This window comes from Pristis pectinata, chromosome 11 (genome assembly GCF_009764475.1).
Source record: "Pristis pectinata isolate sPriPec2 chromosome 11, sPriPec2.1.pri, whole genome shotgun sequence".
Classification (NCBI taxonomy): Eukaryota; Metazoa; Chordata; class Chondrichthyes; order Rhinopristiformes; family Pristidae; genus Pristis; species Pristis pectinata.
This window is the reverse complement of record NC_067415.1, coordinates 13,373,498-13,394,524: the sequence shown is the minus strand read 5'-3', so window position 1 is coordinate 13,394,524 and position 21,027 is coordinate 13,373,498. Positions and strand designations below refer to the sequence as shown.

Genomic DNA, 21,027 nt, shown 5'->3' with positions numbered 1-21,027 from the left:
AAATACCTCCAACAAATCCCTTGGTAATTTCCTCCATTCCAAGGAGAATAATCCCAGCTGCTCCAGTCCATCTACAGAAAGCCCAGACCCTCATCCTTGGCATCACATTTGTATCCCGACCAAGGTTTTTACACCTTTCCATAAGTGCAGCAACCAAATTGGACAAATATGGCAAACCAGTGTTTTATAAAGCTCCATGTTGACTTTGCATCTACTCAAAGCATCAAGGGCAGGCACGGTAGTGTAGCGGTTAGTGTAATGCTATTACAGCGTCAGCAAGCCAGGTTCAATTCCGGCCACTGTTTGTAAGGAGTTTGTACGTTCTCCCCGTGTCTGTGTGGGTTTCCTCCGGGTGCTCTGGTTTCCTCCCACATTCCAAAGATGTACGGATTAGGAAGTTGTGGGAACGCTATGTTGGCGCCGGAAGCGTGGCAACACTTGTGGGCTGCCCCCAGAACACTACGCAAAAGATGCACTTCACTGCGTGTTTCGATGTACATGTGACTAATAAAGAAAGATATCTTAAAGCTCAGTATCTTTTTTAAAACAGTTTCTCAACTTGTTCTGCCACATTGAACTATCCATATCCCCAGATCCCTCTAATCTCTTACCTCTTTTAAAATAGTGCCCTCTGACAATAGAAGCTTTCAATCTTCCCATTCTTCCTATCAAGATGCAACACTTCACATTTTTCAGCATTAAACTTCATCTATCAATCCATTCCACAATCTACTTTTATTATCATTGCCCCCACAAATCATTACCCCTCCAAGTTTTTTGTCATCTAAAAATTTGGAATTTTTGTCCTTAACAACCAAATCTATATCATTAATACATACCTAGAAATGCAGTAGCTCTAGTACTGATCCCTGGAGACCTTCACTGTACAAAACAAAATCTTCCTCAAATCCCCTGTAAATTTCCTACCTCTCATCTTAAACCTATGCCCTCTGGATGTAGATACCTCTGCTGGGGGGGGGGGGGGGGGGAGGTGGGAAAGAGGGAACTCACACTACCTATATCCCTCAATATTGGATACCTCATCAAGGCTTTGCCTCAACCTTCTCCACTCCAAGCAAAACAAACCCAGCCTATCTGGTCTCTCCCTTTAGTGGATGAAATCTGGAATCCATTGCTCAAGAGATGGTGGAGACAAGTGCTTTCACAATATTTGAGTGTTTAAATGAGCATAGAAATATCATGGCATAGTAAATTATGGTTAGAGTGCTGGAAAATGGGATTAGGTAGTTACTTGAAGTCCAGTTTGGTCATGGGTGGCCAAAGGGTCTGCTTCCATGCTCTAAGACTCCCCTTTGGTCTGAAAGACCAACTTTCACTACCAATTTATTTCCTGATGCTTAGCAAATTCTCTATCCATGCTGCTACAACCCCTTTTATTCCATGGCCTTCCATCTTGATGACAGGCCCATTAGGAGGAACCTAATCAAACACCTATTGGAATCCATCCATACATTAACCATGTTTCCGCAAGAGACATAATTTCACAATGCAAGGTTATATATAGCCAGGCTCACTCACCTGGGAGAACAAGTGCTTTCAGAATTATATTTCCTTAAGGTTATTTAATGCTTAGGATGATAAACTTCAAACTTAAGATTCAGTACTTCTTACATTAGTTTAACATACAAGAAAAATGGAATTTCAGTGATCGAATGTACTATTGCATACAGATTTGTCATGCTGTTAGATACAATTAACTAGAAACCAAACTTTAATATGAATAAAGCAAAGACAGTTAAACATCAACCTGTATTGCTGTTATATGGGAGTTTTAGGGTGACACAAAATTCCAGTAATTTTCTCATTAATTTGCCTGTAGCTATTAATATCAGAATTAAATATTTTAGTTTAGGATTTATCCGTCAAAGAGGCAACAGTCCAATTACAACTATTTCCAAACCTCAAGTGCCAGAAAGTTTAATAAATATAAAGCAGGGGAAAAATTGAATTAGGGTTTAACTTACTGCACTTTGGGGGTTAGTTTGTTAAGTTTTTCAAAGCTATACAAACATTGTGTTGTAGGCAGGAAGTGGTGGGTAGTACTAGGCACATGGAGTTCAGAAGGAAAATCAATATGGGGACATCAACTTAATAATAGATGCCATAAATGAACTAAATTCCTCTTTCACAATCTTACTGATTTGTAACACTAAATTTATACATTAAAAGGAAGGTAAACTACCCTAGAACAATAGGTGACAAAGAGCTAATAGTCCTCAGGAAAATTTACATTGGGAAAGATGTGCAAAAAAAATTAAGGGCAGTAACAAACTAATAAATTCTCTGTCAAGTGAAAATAAGCTTAAGCTGCAAAGAAAGCTTTCATAAAGTTAACATGTCAAAGACAAATACCAGGAAAAAATGATCAAAATAATGTTAAAAATTTTGGCAAGAATAGCATGGCTTATACTGCATTAGAACAATTATTATAATAATTTAACTTTTCCTATTTACAAAGGAAGCCTCACCCTAGTCATTATATAATTATGTAGGCTGTTGACAAAGTGCATGAGTTTAACTCTAAGCAGAAACATCCTGTGAATTTGTTGTCTGACAGATGTCTTCTGCATTTGAAATGACCAACTGGAATCCTTCAGTAGAGTTGCTTGTGGTTTATCATAAGCTTCATCACATTCTGTAATTACATATTATTTGAACAATAAGTAAATAAAATAATTTTATATTTCACAATTTACATACAACATTACAGCTGCATTTTAAATCCCCATGGAACGGAGTTTGGGAGAGCCTGACACATCTCTTATTCCCTATTTATTGGATTTTTTTTCTTCACCTTACAGTTCAATTTTTTGTCTCTGCAAATTGCTTGCAGGGCAAGTTGAAAATTTAGACAGCAGGCCATCTGGCACCTTGGGTAATGACAAGATCAATAATCTACTTCTTCATTAAATTAAACTTAGATAAACTAGCGCTAAAATGGTGAGAGAAAATAAAGAAAACACAAGATTAGGTTAAATGAGATTAAAAAAAAGGGGGGGAAAAAGGGGCTGATATTCTTGAATTGATTTCCTCCTCACTAACCCAGGGACAAAGCATGGCAACAACTGCTGAAGGAGAGGTTTTTAGTGAGTTCATTGACCAAGCATGAAAAGCTTATTTTCTTTTTGGTGTCTACAGGTCAATAACACCCATGAGCTATTGGAAATGCCTCAAAGTTCGAACATATATAAAAAAAAATTACCAAATCCTTTCAAAGGGGAAGAGACTAAAGACTTTTACCAACATTATGCATACCATTTCAAAGCTCATTGATTTTACTGAGTGGTGGAAAAGGCTCAAAGAGTTGATTGGCCAACTCTGCTCTTGTTTCTTAAGTTCTGATTAGCTGTAGGCAGACTAAATTTGTTCTTCATCTGGTACAATTTCTACACACTCAGAAAAAAATCCACTTCAGGGAGAAGGTTTAAAACCAGGAATTATTCAAAATTACAGCAAATTGCTAAAGCTCTCAGACTTCATTGAATAAAATGACATGCATAATTTGGAATACAGTTGCAAATGCAGATTTTTTTTGTTTAAGTAGCTTCATGCAAATCAAGCATGCTCAGATAAGCACCATTATAAAAATGCATCTCAAAGGAATGGAACTGGAAAGAATAAAGAAACATTTACCGTAGAACTGTTGGCAACAGCTTATCAGGTAAGCAAGACAGTAGTTTTATCTGGAGATGACAAAACTTTGATGCTGGTAATAACCACTTACATCTCCACAAAGATCAAAAGGATAAAAATATTTTTCATTCCTCTACCAGTAATGCTCTTATTAGAAAAGCAGGTTTTCAATGACAATAGTATTTAAATATTTTAATGTATTTAACGCACGTTAATGCTTTTAGAACATTATAGGGCATATTATTTTTATCTAGGGGCGTTAAGAGTCAGAGTATTACAGCACGGAAACAGGCCCTTTGGCCCTATTGCTACAAGTAAATTTTTCAAATGAAAATTAATTCCATCCTACCATCAAACCTCAGAACATCAAGACTGTATTTAGCCCATTTAATTTGCAGCAAAAGTATGAACACTTGGTTATAGATCTTCTGGCATTCTGAACTGATAACAATATCAACAGGCCAAGGAACCTGTTTTCAAGAGAGAAAAGAAAATGCAACCTTTTGAGCAATATTGCAACCAATTCAAACTAATACTCAGATGTTCATGAGAAAGAATCTTAAACACACCTTGTAGCTCAATGTCAGACCATCAATAGAATGCACAGGAAGTCTCTTTTTGACGATGTCAATATTCTCTAAATAAATGGACAACCTAGAAATGAAAGTTCAAAAATAGATGCATCAAGCGAAATACAAACTATAAACAAATTATAATTTTTGGAAAAGAATTAGTCACTTAAGTCCAATTGCAAATCAGTGGATGGTCATGCCTTATAAGACTTGTGTGTCAGGCTCTCATTTTGTTAACTGGCTTGTCAAGAACGTAAGTTTAAACTTAAAAGAAAAACACGAGGGACATTCTTATTTGCCGGTCGTATTTCTAGCCCACTGAGAAGAAACTCTTTCAGCATCCTGATCTCGAACAAGATTTTGGAGAATAGGGAATAAATTACAATTAACCAACTTAAATGCAGTTCTCCACAGTTCATCAGTCTTGGAACTAAAGTGTCGTTGGTGAAGCATGGGTACAAATTCAAATAGGTGGAAACAAAAGATCTCATGGTACCATTTGAAGTACATCAGATTCTCTCCGAGGTCATAGCATTCAGCCCTCAACTATCATTAACAATAAATTAATGTGTTAGTCAACTTGTCTATTTTGAAAGGTTCTGTGCAGACAAGTTGCTGCATGTGCGTATGTAACAGTAAATGGGTGTATAATGGTTTAGTACCTCAGTTATAAATGCTCTATCTTTCTTTCCATGCAACATTCTCTCAGAGGGGAATGGTAACTTCACTGTCTTAATAAGAAAGTCAGCTGAACATCTGGGTGCTTGATCATCAGTGTGGACTTGATGGGCTGCAGGGCCCATTTCTGTGCTGCACAACTTTCTAATTTAAAACTGCATTGAAAATTTGGAGTGAAAATAGAGATAGAAATAATTAAATGTCAAATAATTTAAGGTTCTGATTTCACCTTCACTGATGCTGGGGGACACACAGATTAGTTCCAATACTTTCTGTTTCTATGTCAGGTTTCCAGCATCTGCATTTTTTTTTGCTTTTAGAAATGATCAAATACTGCTTCAAATAAATCTGCCTCTAAATTTATGGAACTACCAACATGTTGTGAATGGAATGATTAGAGGTGGTCTGGAGTCTCACTCATATTGTTTCTGCAAGGATTAGATTTGTTTTCCCCCAAGTGCACCTTTGGAGATTACTCAGTCCTCACCACATAGAGATTGGCCTTAGTGATCTCAAAGGAAGTTTGATTCCAACTTCCCTATCTTGTGTTGTTAATAGTATATACAGTAAGGTGATTGACCATGGAGCAAAAAAAATCCATTTTAATATTCAATGACCTAAACAGTCCTCTCATCCAAATATCTTCTCTGTCACTCCCTGTTAATGTATCCATCTCTTCACTTCTCTTTTTAGAATCTGTTCCCCTCAAGTGCACCTATGCTTGTCAATTTAATTACTGATTATAGGGAGTTCCCCATTATGGTGAGTTCCTTATTATAACCATTCCCTATTCCGCAAGAGATGTATTAGTGACTATGTTAAATCTATGGCTCTAGTTCTGATCATCTCTTTGATTAAATACCTTCTTGAAATCAAAAGACACGTGAACCAACCTAGAGCTATCTTCAGGATAGCGTTGTCCAACTGCTTCTTGTAACCGGGCATTTAAAAATGACAAGTGTTGCCAGGATTCTTTCTCCTTTACTTTATCAAAAATAGCTACATAGAAGTCATACATGGTCTCTCCAGCTTCCAACAGAAAGAAATTTCTCATGGCTTGAAGATATTCCACAAGCCTGCAGGGAAAAGCAGATATTTATTACATTTCAGTCTTTAAAACATCTTGCCCTCAAAAATTTCCCGATGTGGGAAAGTGGTTTAATTCCCACAATTTCAAATGGGTAAATAGCCAGAGCCAGGCAAGAACACAATGAGAATGAACTTCAGGTGGTCTGTCCTACATAGCATAGAAAAAATTAACAATTCATTGCACCTCAATTTACTTTACTACTGGCAACTGCAGCATGTGAAGCCCTAGGAAAAGGCTGCTGTTGTCTGGGTAGAAAGTATTTTTAACTGCACCAGAGAATAATCAAATCAGTCTTGGATATCAGATATCTGGAATTGCAGCTCAAGAACTTGAAATGGGAATTCATTATGCAACCAATAAGGGCAAATCATCACGACAGAATTTTCTTTTTAAAAAATAGAAAGCAACATAGCAAAAACTAATTATAACACAGAAAGCTCAAAACAAAAATGACTTTTAAATATTTGCCTATTCTCGGAGGAATGAAAGACCAAGCTAGATATACAGTCTAATTTTGAGGCCTGTTTATATACAAGATAACACAAGATAAGATAACATGTCTTTATTAGTCACATGTACATTGAAACACACAGTGAAATGCGTCTTTTGCGTAGAGTGTTCTGGGGGCAACCCACAAATGTCGCCACGCTTCCGGTGCCAACATAGCATGCCCACAACTTCCTAACCCGTACGTCTTTGGAATGTGGGAGGAAACCGGAGCACCCGCAGGAAACCCACGCAGACGAGGGGAGAACGTACAAATTCCTTACAGACAGTGGCCGGAATTGAACCCGGGTCGCTGGCGCTGTAATAGTGTTACGCTAATCGCTAAACTACCGTGCCTACCCCCAGTACATGTTGTTCCTGATTTGTTTGCCAGTCAGATTGTGCCAGTTAACTCAACATTGGCCTTGCTGTTCCCTCTAAAGTATCATTTATTGAAGTTTCAGATAACTGAGCTTTTATTGTTAATTGTACCCAAGCTTATGAAATGAACAGTTGAATGTTTTGTGCTGGATATCTGCAAAGCAATAGCTTGCATTCACCCCACTTATAGCAAAAACAAATATGTTACTTTAATTTGCTTTAACTAATTATATTAGGTCAATGTTTACGGCATCTAAATGTGCAAGAATAATAACATCATTTTTTTTCTTACTTGTAATCTGTCTTTAGGGTTTGCATTAATTTTCCACAACATTCCAGGTACCGTTTCTCAATGTGAGGATACAAACACGAGCGAAGCGTGAGCTCGAATGCCTGGCAGGTCACTGATTCAGAGGATCTATCCACATTGACATCGCCACTGCTGAATCTTTCATGGAAATCATTTTGTTCCATGTATAACCTGCAAAATTTGGATTACAGCCAACAAGCTGTCACATTGGCATTTTCAGTAAAGTTGAATTAGTATCTATAAACCAAGTGCATTATATCTGAAATACTGTACCAGGATTCTACAGGATATTCAAGATTTGTGTAATATTACTTTGGCATACTTGTTTTTGTAGCCCAATAATAAAATATTTTAAATATTCAAATTTGAGAAATCAGAGGTTTTTAAATATTAGATGTTAAACAGTTGTACTACCATAAAAGTCTTTAATAAAATCAAACATCAGTAGCATTAGCAAAAACTTCACAACCGTAAATAACTTTTACTTATCAATTTCCATATTATAGAAAGCATTTTCTATTTATGCTTTGCAAAATTACAGCTATCAGTGCAAAGAAAAAATATCACGTTCTAATATTATCAAGAATGGCCACATCTAGCATCGTATGTCAGATAATGGTGAAAATTCCCTTAGATACTAATCTAATAGTGTACCTGGACCCTGAACTTCCACTATATCATAATACTTTCACTTTAAATCACATTTATCATCTTTGGACAACAGCAATGTTAAAAATTGCCTCTTGCTGAGAAAGCCTGCAGAGAGGGGAATATTCCATTTCTAATAAACTTGACAGGATCCAGAAAAGATCCTTACTTGTTTAAATATATATTGCTTTAGCTCATTTGCACTTTTAAAAGGCCACATAAAAACTGATAAAGTCACAGCTTTAAACACACAGACTCCTTTGGCTGATGTAACTTCCTGTGATAAGGGTTTAAGAGATGGTAAAATCTCCCCGGGCAATGTACTGTTGTGGAATTTGCTGGAATTTCATTTTGGCACTGTTACCATGAGTTAAAATTTCCACAGCAGATTGGGTGAATCCAAGGAACATCAACGTTTCAATGAAGTACCAGGTTATGCACCATTAATTCCAAATGATTACAGTGCGTCCCACAATTCTAGGTTATGCGCTCTTGATGCCCATCTATAGTTCATTACTACAGATTAGTATCATCTGCTTACTGATTCTTCATCTAGCAGAAGCACATCTTGTTTTCAATTTACAACAGTGAAAACCTTTTGAAATTAGGCCTAGGCTAATGAGTCGTCACTAACGTGTTTTAGGAAAATGAGGCTTATGAAGTTGCAGATCTAGTTACTAGTGGGAGACGCCTACAATGACAAAATGTACAAAAATTACACTAATGACGTACATGGTAATGTCTAATCTGGGAGTATTTAAGACGCAGTGTGTACATTGAGTGTCAATGATCTTGATAAGTACAAAACGTGGGTGAAAGGAAGTTACCAAAAATAAATTACTGCTTCAGCAGTGGCTCACCAAAGATGGATACAGTAACACAATATTTTAATCATTGAAACATTACCTTGCAAAAGTTATAGCTAATAAAGGATCGTGAACATCATCAAGCTCAAGGTGCCGAGCAACTATAGACTGCACCTTGATCAAGCTTTCTTTAGTAGCTTGTTGCTCTGGAACTGCATGTTCACAGGATTCAGCACCCTCTCCATAACGAAGGCGGGATTGAAGTGACTCCAGGAACAGTGCATACAAACTTTTTCTTTCTGCATCTGCAAAAAATAAGTGACAATCTTTACAAAGCAAGTTTCATAAAACTAAATCTATTCCCTTAATAATGTGGAACCATGACTGGCATGAAGAATGGGAGGAAATGCACAAATGGAAACCGTGAAGGTATGGGTTCTTACAGGATCTCCTGTAGCTTGTTCTTCAGTATATTTCAGTCCTCCTTGCCAACCAGACTGATGGGCTGCTTGACTGACTGACTGGCTGGACAGCTGCCGAGGGAGTGGATGCATCAGTTAAGTACAATTCAGGGCAGTAATAGAAGGAGATATGGAATGAAAATGGGAGGGGCATGGGGAAAGTAGGAAACCAGGCACATCAAGGAGAGATGCCCGCACTTGGTCATTACAAGGAAGGGCAGAACAAATTTTTCAGGAAACAATGCGCAAGTCATTGAGGTTATTGGTACACTGCTTGAATTCCACAGCAGTGTGTTTCAAAAATATGTTTGTTGGGCTGAAATTAAACAAATTAAAATGAAGCCTCAAATATTTTAGTGACTGACCCAATCCCAGAGAGCAGGATGTTTGCCTTCCTGTCTTCATTAAAACTGGAAGCAGGGAAAGTCATTTTTTATGTTTTTTTTAATACCATTACCCTCCCCCAATCTGAACACAGATTTTTTTACACTGCCAGTCAATTTTATGTTTATAATATTCCCCGATTTTATTAAACGTAAATAATTTTACAGTGATACAAGTTGCGCCTTCTTAAAACAAACAGAAGGGCCTTTTAACTCTTCAGGTAAATAAAAGAACACAAGATCACTACTCCAAAAATAATTCTTCAATACAAAATGCAGGTTTTCAATTTGCCTTCCAGACACTGAAGTAGCCTTGCAGGCCACCTATATCTATACTTGCCTAGCTTTCATTTCAGATGCTGGAGCTTGGATCTCCTGCTCATGGGGCTATGATGGTGGTTACTCAATTCTCACCTTACACAAGTATATTACCACACAGCAAGCTAGAAAACTGTTTCCCAACTCCTTATCTCCACTTGGCTGGACTATTTGGTGTCAGTTCCAATTCAATAACTCGATTTAAGGCAAAAACTCTTTGCTGTTGTAAAGCAGGTAAAACAATAGTATTTGCAAAGGCTGATGAATGGAGCCACCAAGCTGAAGTGGATATTGTCGCTCACTATTTGCACAAATCATTTTCATTTAGACTTCTTAAAATATTATTTCACACAAGGGCAAAATGGAATCTTAATAGCGTACTGTGCAAATATGAGATGTGGAGCAGCTAGCAAATGATTTTTCAGGTGCATGAAACCATTACCAGATAGAGGTTGTAATTAGTACTATTATTCTACAAGATAGAATGCACAGCTAAAATTTAAGATAAGATTTCTTTATCAGTCACATGTACATCGAAACACACTTTTGCATAGAGTGTTCTGGGGGCAGCCCGCAAGTCTCGCCACGCTTCCAGCGTCAACATAGCATGCCCACAACTTCCTAACCCATACGTCTTTGGAATGTGGGAGGAAACTGGAGTACCCAGAGAAAACCCACACAGACACAGGGAGAACATACAAACTCCTTACAGACAGAGGTGGGAATTGAACCTGGGTTGCTGGCGCTGTAATAACTGTAGATACTTTTGTACAATATACATAATGATGATCTGCCCCATAGGGTTATCTCACATGAGTCAATTAACTGAATGTGAACAAAATAACATAGCTGTGGGGCAAAGGTGTGTCTAAGTTCCAATTCTTTCTACTAGCACCAAGAGAATAAATTAGTGCTTTAGGATAGTCAACACATTATATGTAATAAGTAGATTCTTACTAGTTCAATTTCTTTTCACCCAAGACTAATGAGCAAGAACTTGAATTATTAAGTATGAGAAATCAATGATCCCAGGATACTATCAAATACTTGAACGCAGGATCACAGAATCAAATATTAAAGATGGGTATTTTGTAATGGTTTCGGGTCACCACTGGTGTTCAGCATTAGCACACATCTCTGAAAGCAGTAACTAAATTTCAAAAATACTTATCATCTGTTTAAAAAGTGATTTGCAGTGTCCCGAGAATGTGAAAGGCTATTTATGAACAGGAGACTCATTTTCAAACAGTTATAGCACTGCAGTCATTTGTAAAAGGCTGTATATAGTGACAAAAAACTAACTGGTGGAAGAACTCGGCAGGTCAAGCAGCATCTGAGGAGGCGAAGGGATGGTCGATGTTTTGGGTTGAGACCCTGCATCACAACTGTATATGGTGACAACTATAGCCAGGCAACTGGAGATAGAACACAGAACATTACAGCACAGTACAGGCCCTTCGGCCCACAATGTTGTGCCGACATTTTATCCTGCTCTAAGATCTATCTAACCCTTCCCTCCCACATAGCCCCCCTTTCTCTATCATTCATGTGTCAACTGTATATAACTAACAGTTATACAGCTAACTGTATAATTCTACAGTCAATCACATTTGGTTACCACATTATTGTAGTTGACTAAGATTAATTTTATGCATACAATTTATATCTATCAATCCTCCATTCACCGCAATTTTCTGGTGAAATCACCCTGGTTTCATTGGAAAGATGCTGTAGTCCATTTCCTCTGCTCGTTAGACTCTGTTTTCTGAGTAAATTGTTCCTGTTTGGTGTAGAATCCCAAAATATAAATATAAAAAAAGACTGTTTGCTATCATATGTTCACCCCTCCTCCAACTCATTAAAGTAATGCTATGATAATCCAGCATCCAATTATTCAGAAATCTTGAAGGTCTGGCATATGGGTCACTCACTAGTTCAGACTGTGGTCTCGAGATGGGGTCCTGAATATCAGGGGTCAGGAATGCAAGTAGGTTTGCATGCAGAGCTGAGGACCTGAGTGCTTGTATATTCCTCTCTTCCCTTTAACTTATTGGGTTTCCTGGCAAATGTTTTATTGTGTAACATGACAAAAAAATAGAAATAAAAGTGTGTTTGGGTATTAATAGGAATAACATCTAGAAAATAGGCTAGTTTGGCACCACCAAATTCAAGCATGTCAGATTATCAGTTTTACTTTCGTTGACACATGTGGTCAATAAATACCATTTAAAAACTCAGTTGTATCTTTCAGTTCACCACATCCAAGTCCAAAAATAGTCGCACAAGTCACTCAATTTTAGATTAAATACATTAAGTCACGGGTTGAAACGTGGATTATTCCTTTCTTGCAGCAGGTATTGGCTTGGTTGGCTTACCAGAACGCAGATAACTAGTACTTCTCTGAATGAATCCACAACATAATTATTGCAGTTATCAAGGTATAACATCAAAGAAAAGTTTAACAAAAACTGAACAAATAATTGAGTTGAACAGCATTATAAAATTGGATAATGTAAATTTGTATATTACTAATTCTCCAAATGTGCAATTTTGAAATGCCTTCAATTACAACCTAACCAGACCAGAGCATTGTTCAGGTTCTCCTTTCCCATCCCACTGCAATTAGTTTTCTTTACCTCGGTGAGTGTTTTCCATTGGTTGGCCTTGGTTGTCCTTACTTTCCAGGTTCTTGAGTAGCTGCATTGATTTGCCAGCCATAATAATCTGCTTAAGCACTGGCTTCAGGAAGGAGACCATTGTGTGTTGTTTACTGGAATTTTCTTGATCAATGGTGCCACTGCTGCCTGCGCCATCATTTGTGTTTTCATCAATTCCAGTCTTTTCAGACACGCTAAACAACGTACAAGTAGAATGCCAGAAATCTCTATGATTCACTGGGACATCCTTGTTTCTAGTGTACAAAACAAATTAGTAAAAAGAAAAATCACTTTTAAGAAATAGCTCCAGTTCTTGGTTGCCAGTCTTTTATTTGCTAAATAGATTTTCTAAAATATTATTAGTACCATTGTACAGTTACTCATGCCTTCTACACAATACCAGTAAAGATCAGGCAAATTATGCACTTTTCCCATGATAGCACAATCACCCTTTAATAAACATCTACCACGTTGCAGTCAGTTGCAATGAAATTTAAAATATGCCCTCACGAAGTAAATATTTATGCATTGGCCAAATGCAGAGGATTGAAATGGTGTTAGCAAAGTTACAGGTAATTTTAAACTTAATTTACAATTTATAGCTCAAAACATATCTATATAGTCCAGTACATATATACTCACCTTTTTCTGGAACAATCCAGAAATGCATCCTGCTCTTTCCTTAAAGTCTTGAACAATAAACCACTTTTTTCCTTAAAAACTACAATGGTGACCACTTCATGCGATTCCTGTGCAAATCACTCCATGGTCTAACATCTCATGCCTTCATGACAGTTTTGACACTGATTGATCAGTCAGAGGTTTTCCTCATTTAAAAAGCTGGTCAGTGGAAATGATTCCAATATCAAGTTTCTACAGTTTGCCATCCATGGAAATTATTCCATGCACGCCCCATGGCTTTATTCTAGCACAGTAGTGTAACTGACTCTATATGAGTAGGGTTTAGAGTCCTTCAGCATGGAAACAGGCCCTTTCGCCCAACTCACCCATGCCAACTGTGTTGCCCAGAAAGCTAGTCCCATCTGCCCACATTTGGCCCATAGCCCTCTAAACCTCTCCTATCCATGAACTTATCTAGATGGCTTTTAAGCATCGCTGAAGTGCCTGTCTCAACCACTATTTCTGGCAGCTCATTCCAAATATGCACCACACTTTTCGTCAAGAAGCTGCCCGTGTATTGTGGAGGGCCGGGGCTGTCACTTGACAGCACTGCCCAGTACCTGGTTGAAAGGCACACCACTGTCAATCAAGGCCTGGCTCCACCCCACCCATCAGTGCACACCTGACCAAGGGCCCCTTTAAGCACCTTTGTACGTGATCTCGTGCCATTGGCCTCCTGTGATCGATTAGTCCTTGCTGGCACCGGGCCATTGGCCCTTTTGAACTACCTGGGCTGGACCCCCCAGCACTATAAAGAGTGCCACATGTGCTGGGTCAGTCCTCTTTTGTTGCTCTGAGGAATCGTGAAACAACACTGGAGGGACCACTGGTAAGGTGTGCACTTCGACAGGGTTAGAAGCATCCTAAGTTAGTATTCCAGGTGGCGTGGAGCTGTGCCTGCACCGAGTCCAGGGGTGGCAGGTAGCGTATTGCTTTTCCTTGATTGTTTGTACCCAGTTCGTTGTGTGTGTATTTTACCCTTGTGATTTTCTCACGCTCGCTATCACTGGTGCGCGTGTGTGTCGCCCCGTTACCTTTTCCCCATGTTTGTCTTTGTAAATAAATCATTTAACTCTAAGACCGTGTTCAGAGTCCTTATCCTTTGAGACCGCGAACTTGTTTGACAACACCCTGATGTCCCTTTTAAATCTCTTGCCTCTGATCTTAAACCGATGTTCTCTTGTTTTTAGCACCTCCTCCCTGGGAAAAAGATTATGTGCTTTCACCCTGCCTATGCCCCTCATGACCTTATATACCTCTATCAAGTCACTCCTCAACCTTCCACATTCCAGGGAATAAAGTCCTAGTCTACACAACCTCTCCTTGTAACTCAGGATCCCAAGTCCAGGCAACATCTCAGTAAGTCTTTTTAGTTGCACTCTTTCTAGTTTAATAACATATTTCCCATAATAGTGACCAAAACTGTAGACAATACTCAAAGTACAGCCTCACCAATGTCTTATTTAACTATACCATAACTTCCCAACTCCGATACTCAATGCCCCAACCGATAAAGGCCAGTGTGCCAAACACCTTGTTCACCACCCTATCTAACGGAGACGCCGCTTTCAGTGAACAATGCACTTGCACTCCAAGGTCCCTCTGTTCCTTAACACTCCCCAGGGCCCTACCATTCACTGTACAAGTCCTACCCTGGTTTGATCTCCCAAAATGCAATACTTCATGTTTATCTGGATTGAAAGCCATTTGCCAATCCTCATAACCTTCTATAGTCTACAATACCAGCTACTTTAGTATAATCTGCAAACTTACTAACCATGCCTTGTACATTTACATCCAAATAGTTCATAGAAATTACAAACAACAAAGGTCCCAGCACAGACCCCTGCAACACACCACTAGACACAGGCCTCCAGTCTGAGAAACAACCCTTGACCATCATCCTCTCCTTCCCAGCACTGAGCCAATTATGAATCCAATCCACTATCTCCCCTGGATCCCATGCGATCTAACCTTCCAGAGCAGCCTGCCAAAACTGCTTGTCAAAGGTTTTCCTCAAGTCCATATAGACAACATCCACTGCCCTACCCTCATCTATCCTCTTGGTTACCTCCTCGAAAAACTCCAAGAGATTTGTCAGACACAAAATCCCACACACAAAGCCGTACTGACTGTCCCGAATCAGACCCCGTCTATCCAAACGTTGGTAGATCCCGTCCCTCGGAATCCCCTCCAGCAATTTACTCACCACCAATGTCAGTTACGGACTCAGTGAAAGTCCCTTTAAGATAGAGAGTGTGTGTGTATGTGTGTGTGGGGCGTGCTTACGTCAATAGAAGATAAAGGACGTAATGACGTTGTTGAAGAAGTCAGAAGAAGGAGAGAGAGAGAGAGAGAGAGAGAGAGAGAGAAGGGAGAGAGACACCAGCCTGCTTGTTTTCTCTATCGATGGATGAGAAACAATAACTGTGTTTGCCACTGAAATCCATGTATGGAAGTTGGAAGTAATCCGGTGGAGTTCACTTTGTTGCTGACCTGTAGAAGGAAACAGGTATATGTGTGTGGACGACCACGGTTCGGATGCTTTTCGGGGTGAGGAAGTCACTACCGAGTAAACACTGAAGTGTCGTTTGGGTTCCATCGTGGAACATTTGGATTTCGTATTTACTCTCTCTCTGTTTCTCTACGTCTACGTCTTATCTTCAGACAACGGTGGTTGTTGAAGAAGCCCTTGCTCATGTTTCACCTTATGGCTTGCGGAACTGAACTTTAAGAACCATTCCTGAACTTGGAGTTTGGGACTTTGTCACACACACACACACACGAAGAGTTTAGTTTTGGGGTTAACGTTCGAGGTTTAACATTTTTGAATTCTAACATACTAACATTTTTACTTTTATTTTATGTATAATCATAAGCAGTAATTAATAAAATAGTTTTTAACACTAAATCATGCTCAGTGTGTTTCTTTTGTTGCTGGTTCATGACACCGGCCTATAGTTTCCTGACTTGATTTTGCTACCCTTTTAAACAATGGTACCACATTAGCCACTGTCCAGTCCTCCCAAACCTCACTTGTAGCCAGAGATGAAGCAGAAGTCTCTATTAAGGGCCTCCGCAATTTCTTCTCTAGCTTCCCACAAGGTCCGAAAATGCAACAGGTCAGGCTCTGGGGATTTATCCACCTTAATGCACTTTAAGTCCTCCAATACCTCCTCCCTACTAATTCATATGTGGTCCAATACATCATCACACATTTCCCTCATTTCCTTAGCCTCCATCATTTTCTCCACAGTTAAAACTGAAGAGAAATGATCATTAAAAATCTCACCATTTCCTTTGGTTCCACACACAGTCAGCCATGCTAATCTTTAAGGGGACCTATTCTTTCCCTAGCCACCCTTTTACTCTTAATATACTAATAGAATCTCTTGGGATTTTGCCTCACCTTGCCTGCTAGATCCTGCTCATATCATCTTTTTGCCCTGCTAGCTTCTCTCTTGTGCACTCCTACACTTCTCGTAGTCATCAAGGGATTCACTAGTTCCCAATTGCTGATGCGCAGTGTATGCCTCCCTCTTTTTCTTAACCAGAGCCTCAATATCTCTCGTTAACCAGGGTTCCCAAAACCTACCAGCCTTGCCCTTCACCCAAACAGGAACATACAGACCCTGAACTCTTGACAGGACACTTTTAAAAGCCTCCCGCTTGGCAGACGCTCCTTTCCCTGCTAACAATCTTGCCCAATCAACATCTACAAGGTCCCACCTAATGGCTCCAAAATTTGCTCTGCCCCAGTTCAGGACCCTAACCTGTGAATTGGCTGTATCCTTCTCCATAACTATTTTAAAACTAATAGAATTATGGTCACTGGACCCAAAGTGCTCGCTGACAGACACTTCTGCCACCTGCCCTACCCAGGAGGAGGTCCAGTGTTTCATTCTCTCTAGTAAGTCCCTCTATATATAGATAAAGGAAGCTTTTTTGGATACATTTCACAAATTCCACTCTGTCCGAGCCTGGTTGGCCCAGTCTATATTAGAGGAGTTAAAATCTCCCACTAATACTACCTTATTATGTTTACAACAAGCTGCAATCTCTCTACAGATCTGCTCCTCCAATTCCCGCTGACTATTACAATCCCATCAGAGTGACCATCCCCTTCCTGTTTCTAAGTTCTACCCATATGGGCTCACTGGATGATCTCTCAAGATTATCCTAAGGACAGACATTGTTGTGTCCTCTTTCACCAAGGCAACTCCCCCTCCTCTCTTACATCAGCACTATAAATTTATTACCAGTTTAGACTTATTTTCTTAAGCTCAAAATGCCAGATGTTTTTTTGTTAAGAAAGCACATCACCAATTTAATCCTCCAATCTCAGGAACCTGAACCCCTAAGTATCAGAATTCACCTGCACCCTTCAGCACTTTTCTACTGTGTTGTACCACACTAGGTTTTCCTTCTCAAACTGCCTTACTTGACAATTATTCGTATTATATTGTAAATGGCAACTATCCATCTATCCTACCAAGAGACTCCTTTTACAATTCTCTTCAGTGTTTGCTGAAAGAACAACTGAGATGTCATTTGCAAATTTTCACACTGTATACTTAAAATGGTCTCTACATGCTCTGTAACCAAATGTGGGTCCAGCAATGACACCCGCAGACCTGATTTCTAAATCTTCTGTTTATTAAATAATATGAGATTCTGAACTGCGGCTGCAGACAGTGTCATCCAGTTCAGTGGTAGTGAAAAATCAAGAAGTGAATAAAACTGAAGCTGTCAAAAACTACAAGCATCTTTTAGGAAGGGAAGGGGGTGAGGACAGAATCAACAAAGAACTAGTTTATTCCCCTTTCTTTCACTATAAAATGGCCCACTGATGTCTCAAATATCTGTAAAATGTATGTAATTTTTAAACAGATTTAACGCTTAACAATTTTTGTCATCATTCCAATTTTTTTAAACAAACACCTCACTAGTTTTGTTCTTACTCTTCAGAAACTATAGAACAGTAGTTGGATGCAATGTGTAATGCATCTTGCCCAACAGACATTATTCATTCTTCAGAATTAAAATGAATATTTTATTATTTCAGCTGTAGCCAACTCAAGATTCAAATCACCTTTCTCTGTAGTCAGCAAGATCATAGAGGTTGACAAAATCTAAATCGAGCTAGAGACCTCTCTGGTCTGTCAGATCAACAAGTAACCACAAAACCACCAGAGAAACAAAAAAAAATGTTCCTTGTTTTCTCCCGGTTCTTTCAGCCTGTCGTGAATGAACTGCTTTTTGGGATACGGTTTCACAGGCAGCTCAGGTTCTTCAAAACTTACCCACAAAATGAAGGCCTATCTTATGCAAGTCATGCAAGCTAACCATCTATGAAAGCATTACAATAAAGCCTGATTCTGTCTTCAGTACACAAGACACGCAGACACAACTCTAACATAGTTAGCTTGAGATCATGAGCATCAATTTTGGATCACCTTTTCCTTTCTAAACAGGGTGCTTAAGGCAACATAACAACCTTATCGTTGCCTAATTGAGATAAACTAGCTCCACTATGCACTGAATTAACCAGCTGACCCATCAACCACCAGAAGTACAATTTTCTCTTTCTAACCATGCACAAGAGGGCGAGGAAGACCAGGAGGAAATTTACCAATCCAGAAAGGCCTCACATATTCTCAAGAAACCCTATCACAATATCTTATTTTTCCCTCACTGATCATTCAGGCAATTCACTCATAAAAGTCCCCTCTATGAAAAGGCGTCTCTTTATGTATGCAACACTGTAAAGTAAGCATTAAATTTACCAACCCAGCTAATCCAAGGGAGGATCATAACTGACCTCTTAAAAGGAAGTTCAATCGACTTCCAGACATTGCCCACTAAATAACAATCAGCTACAAATATTCTTCCCTTTCCCCGAACACTGATCTGCCAGCAACTGCTATCTTGACTTCAATAAGATGACTAGAAACTATAGCAAAGAACTATATTGTTCCGAGCAGTACATTTACTCATTTAAACAAAGCTATTCCACTAATCAACCAAGATAATGTCACACAATGGTAATGAAGGTGATCAGCAATTTTGTACCTCTGGATGATGAATTCTTTTGCAGGGTCAGACAGATTTCCATGGACTATCCACTCATCCACAATTTCCAGATATGGCCTTACAGTTTCCACCCACAAAGAAAAAAGAAGAGACACCTGCAGCGAGAAAGTTATAGACAATTTAACTCAAGAAAGTTAGCCTCACAACTAATCATTCTAACCTTTCAATTTCCATCCTCATGAGAATCAACTGCCCCCACAATTAGTCACTCTTTTCCTGCAGCAACTAGGTCAAGGGAAACGCATGTAAAATGAGGAACTTTACCAATAACTATCACCATGTATATGGTGTAGTTGCAAACAGTATTATAGTATTAAATGCAGAGGGAGTCAATGTGGAAAACCAACTCATGCATTCCAAAGCAATAGTGGTGGTATATACCTGATATTCCCAAGTAGATTATAATTATTCAATAATAGATGGCAGATAAATACATTATGTTCTTCAGGTTTTCTGAGATGGCAGTTCTGTTAAACCTGAGACACTGCAGAATTACTCAAGAATGCTGCTAAAGATAAAAGGTGCTGCAATGGGGCTATCTACATGGAATACCAAGGACTTCAGCAGGATTACCTTTGCTGCAAAGCTCTAGGCTGATGATAAGAGACCATAATAAACACTTAGCAGAATGAAAATATATACCTGCCTTACACAAGTTCAACTTGAATGGGTAGCTACAATAATGTTGGAAAGGGAGCTAAGAGGTAAGCAGTTGGTCTTGTCTTTAGGAATAGAGTTCTTACCACTGCAGGGGAATAACTAGAGTAAACAATCTCTGCATTAACATACATGGAAATAACAGGTCTAGTTCATACATGGTTCCCACAGTAACTGAGATGGCTCCAAAAAGGTTCTCGAAGGGATGTGCTAAGGCAATGGTCATGATGTGCATGAGAATGGGGTTTTCATACGCAATCAATCCACTGGCTCCTCTATACCTGATTGGCTGTGCTGATAACTGTGCGTCTGTGCACTGGATGAAGATGCTGCAATTTAATCATTAATAGCGTGCAAGAATGGTGTGCTTTGTAAAATCAGAAAGTACAAGGATTGCTTCCAGCAAGCTGAATGGGCCCCCTCACCTTTTTGCAGGTGTTGAACTAAATATGCTTCTGCATAACATAATGATTGGGTGCAAGTAATTCTTTGCTCCATAACAGTGCGATTGCTTTTAATATCTAAATCAAACAATAGGGAAGAGTGATCATACTGTCAAAGATATCTGACCTTTAACTGTCCCAGAAACAACAAAGCAAATAAACCTGGATTTAATTTTGCCAATGGACTTTACTGTTTCACGTTAATGTCTCAACTAAAAACGACTATGTTGCCTCATTTGAGAGCATTCAATTTTACTATTAGAAGTTCTCAATTGCATTAAAGTGGCATTCATTTTTGTTTAGTTCTGAGTATATTTAACAACCTACTTCTGCATATTGCCTTTGAGTCAGAGAGTCATACAGCATAGAAATAGACCCTTTGACCCACTGACCATCAAGCACTCACTGACATTAATGCTGCTTTTTTAATTCTCCCTACATTCCCATCATCTCCTCCCAAATTCTACCACTCACCTGCACAAAGAGCAATTTACAATTAACCAACCAACCCACAAAACTTTGACGTGGGAGGAAAGTGGAGCATCCGAAGAAACCAACATGGTCACCGTGAATGTGCAAACTCCACAACGACAGTGCCAAAGGTTAGAATTGAACCTGTGTTGCTGGAGCTGTGAGACAGCACCATTCCACTCTCCTTCCCCTCACATTCGAATGATTTAGATGAGGGAATTAAATGTAATATCTCCAA

The 21,027-nt window shown here is 39.0% G+C and overlaps 1 protein-coding gene across 3 annotated transcripts in view; it reads right to left on the bottom strand.

The window, feature by feature from the left end:
* tubgcp5 (tubulin, gamma complex associated protein 5) overlaps window positions 1–21,027 on the bottom strand; it is a 53,934-nt gene that overhangs the window by 10,757 nt on the left and 22,150 nt on the right. For all 3 annotated transcript variants that reach the window (XR_007957178.1, XR_007957179.1, XM_052026595.1), the window contains exons 12-19: window positions 19,198–19,313; window positions 12,424–12,698; window positions 8,726–8,930; window positions 7,154–7,342; window positions 5,798–5,980; window positions 4,224–4,308; window positions 4,004–4,124; window positions 2,490–2,656 (exon numbers count right to left, since the gene is read on the bottom strand). Coding sequence is in view for 1 of the 3 variants with exons in the window: in XM_052026595.1 (XP_051882555.1) it covers window positions 2,490–2,656; window positions 4,004–4,124; window positions 4,224–4,308; window positions 5,798–5,980; window positions 7,154–7,342; window positions 8,726–8,930; window positions 12,424–12,698; window positions 19,198–19,313 (1,341 nt within the window). In the remaining 2 variants the exon portion in view is untranslated. The remainder of the gene's footprint in view (window positions 1–2,489; window positions 2,657–4,003; window positions 4,125–4,223; window positions 4,309–5,797; window positions 5,981–7,153; window positions 7,343–8,725; window positions 8,931–12,423; window positions 12,699–19,197; window positions 19,314–21,027) is intronic.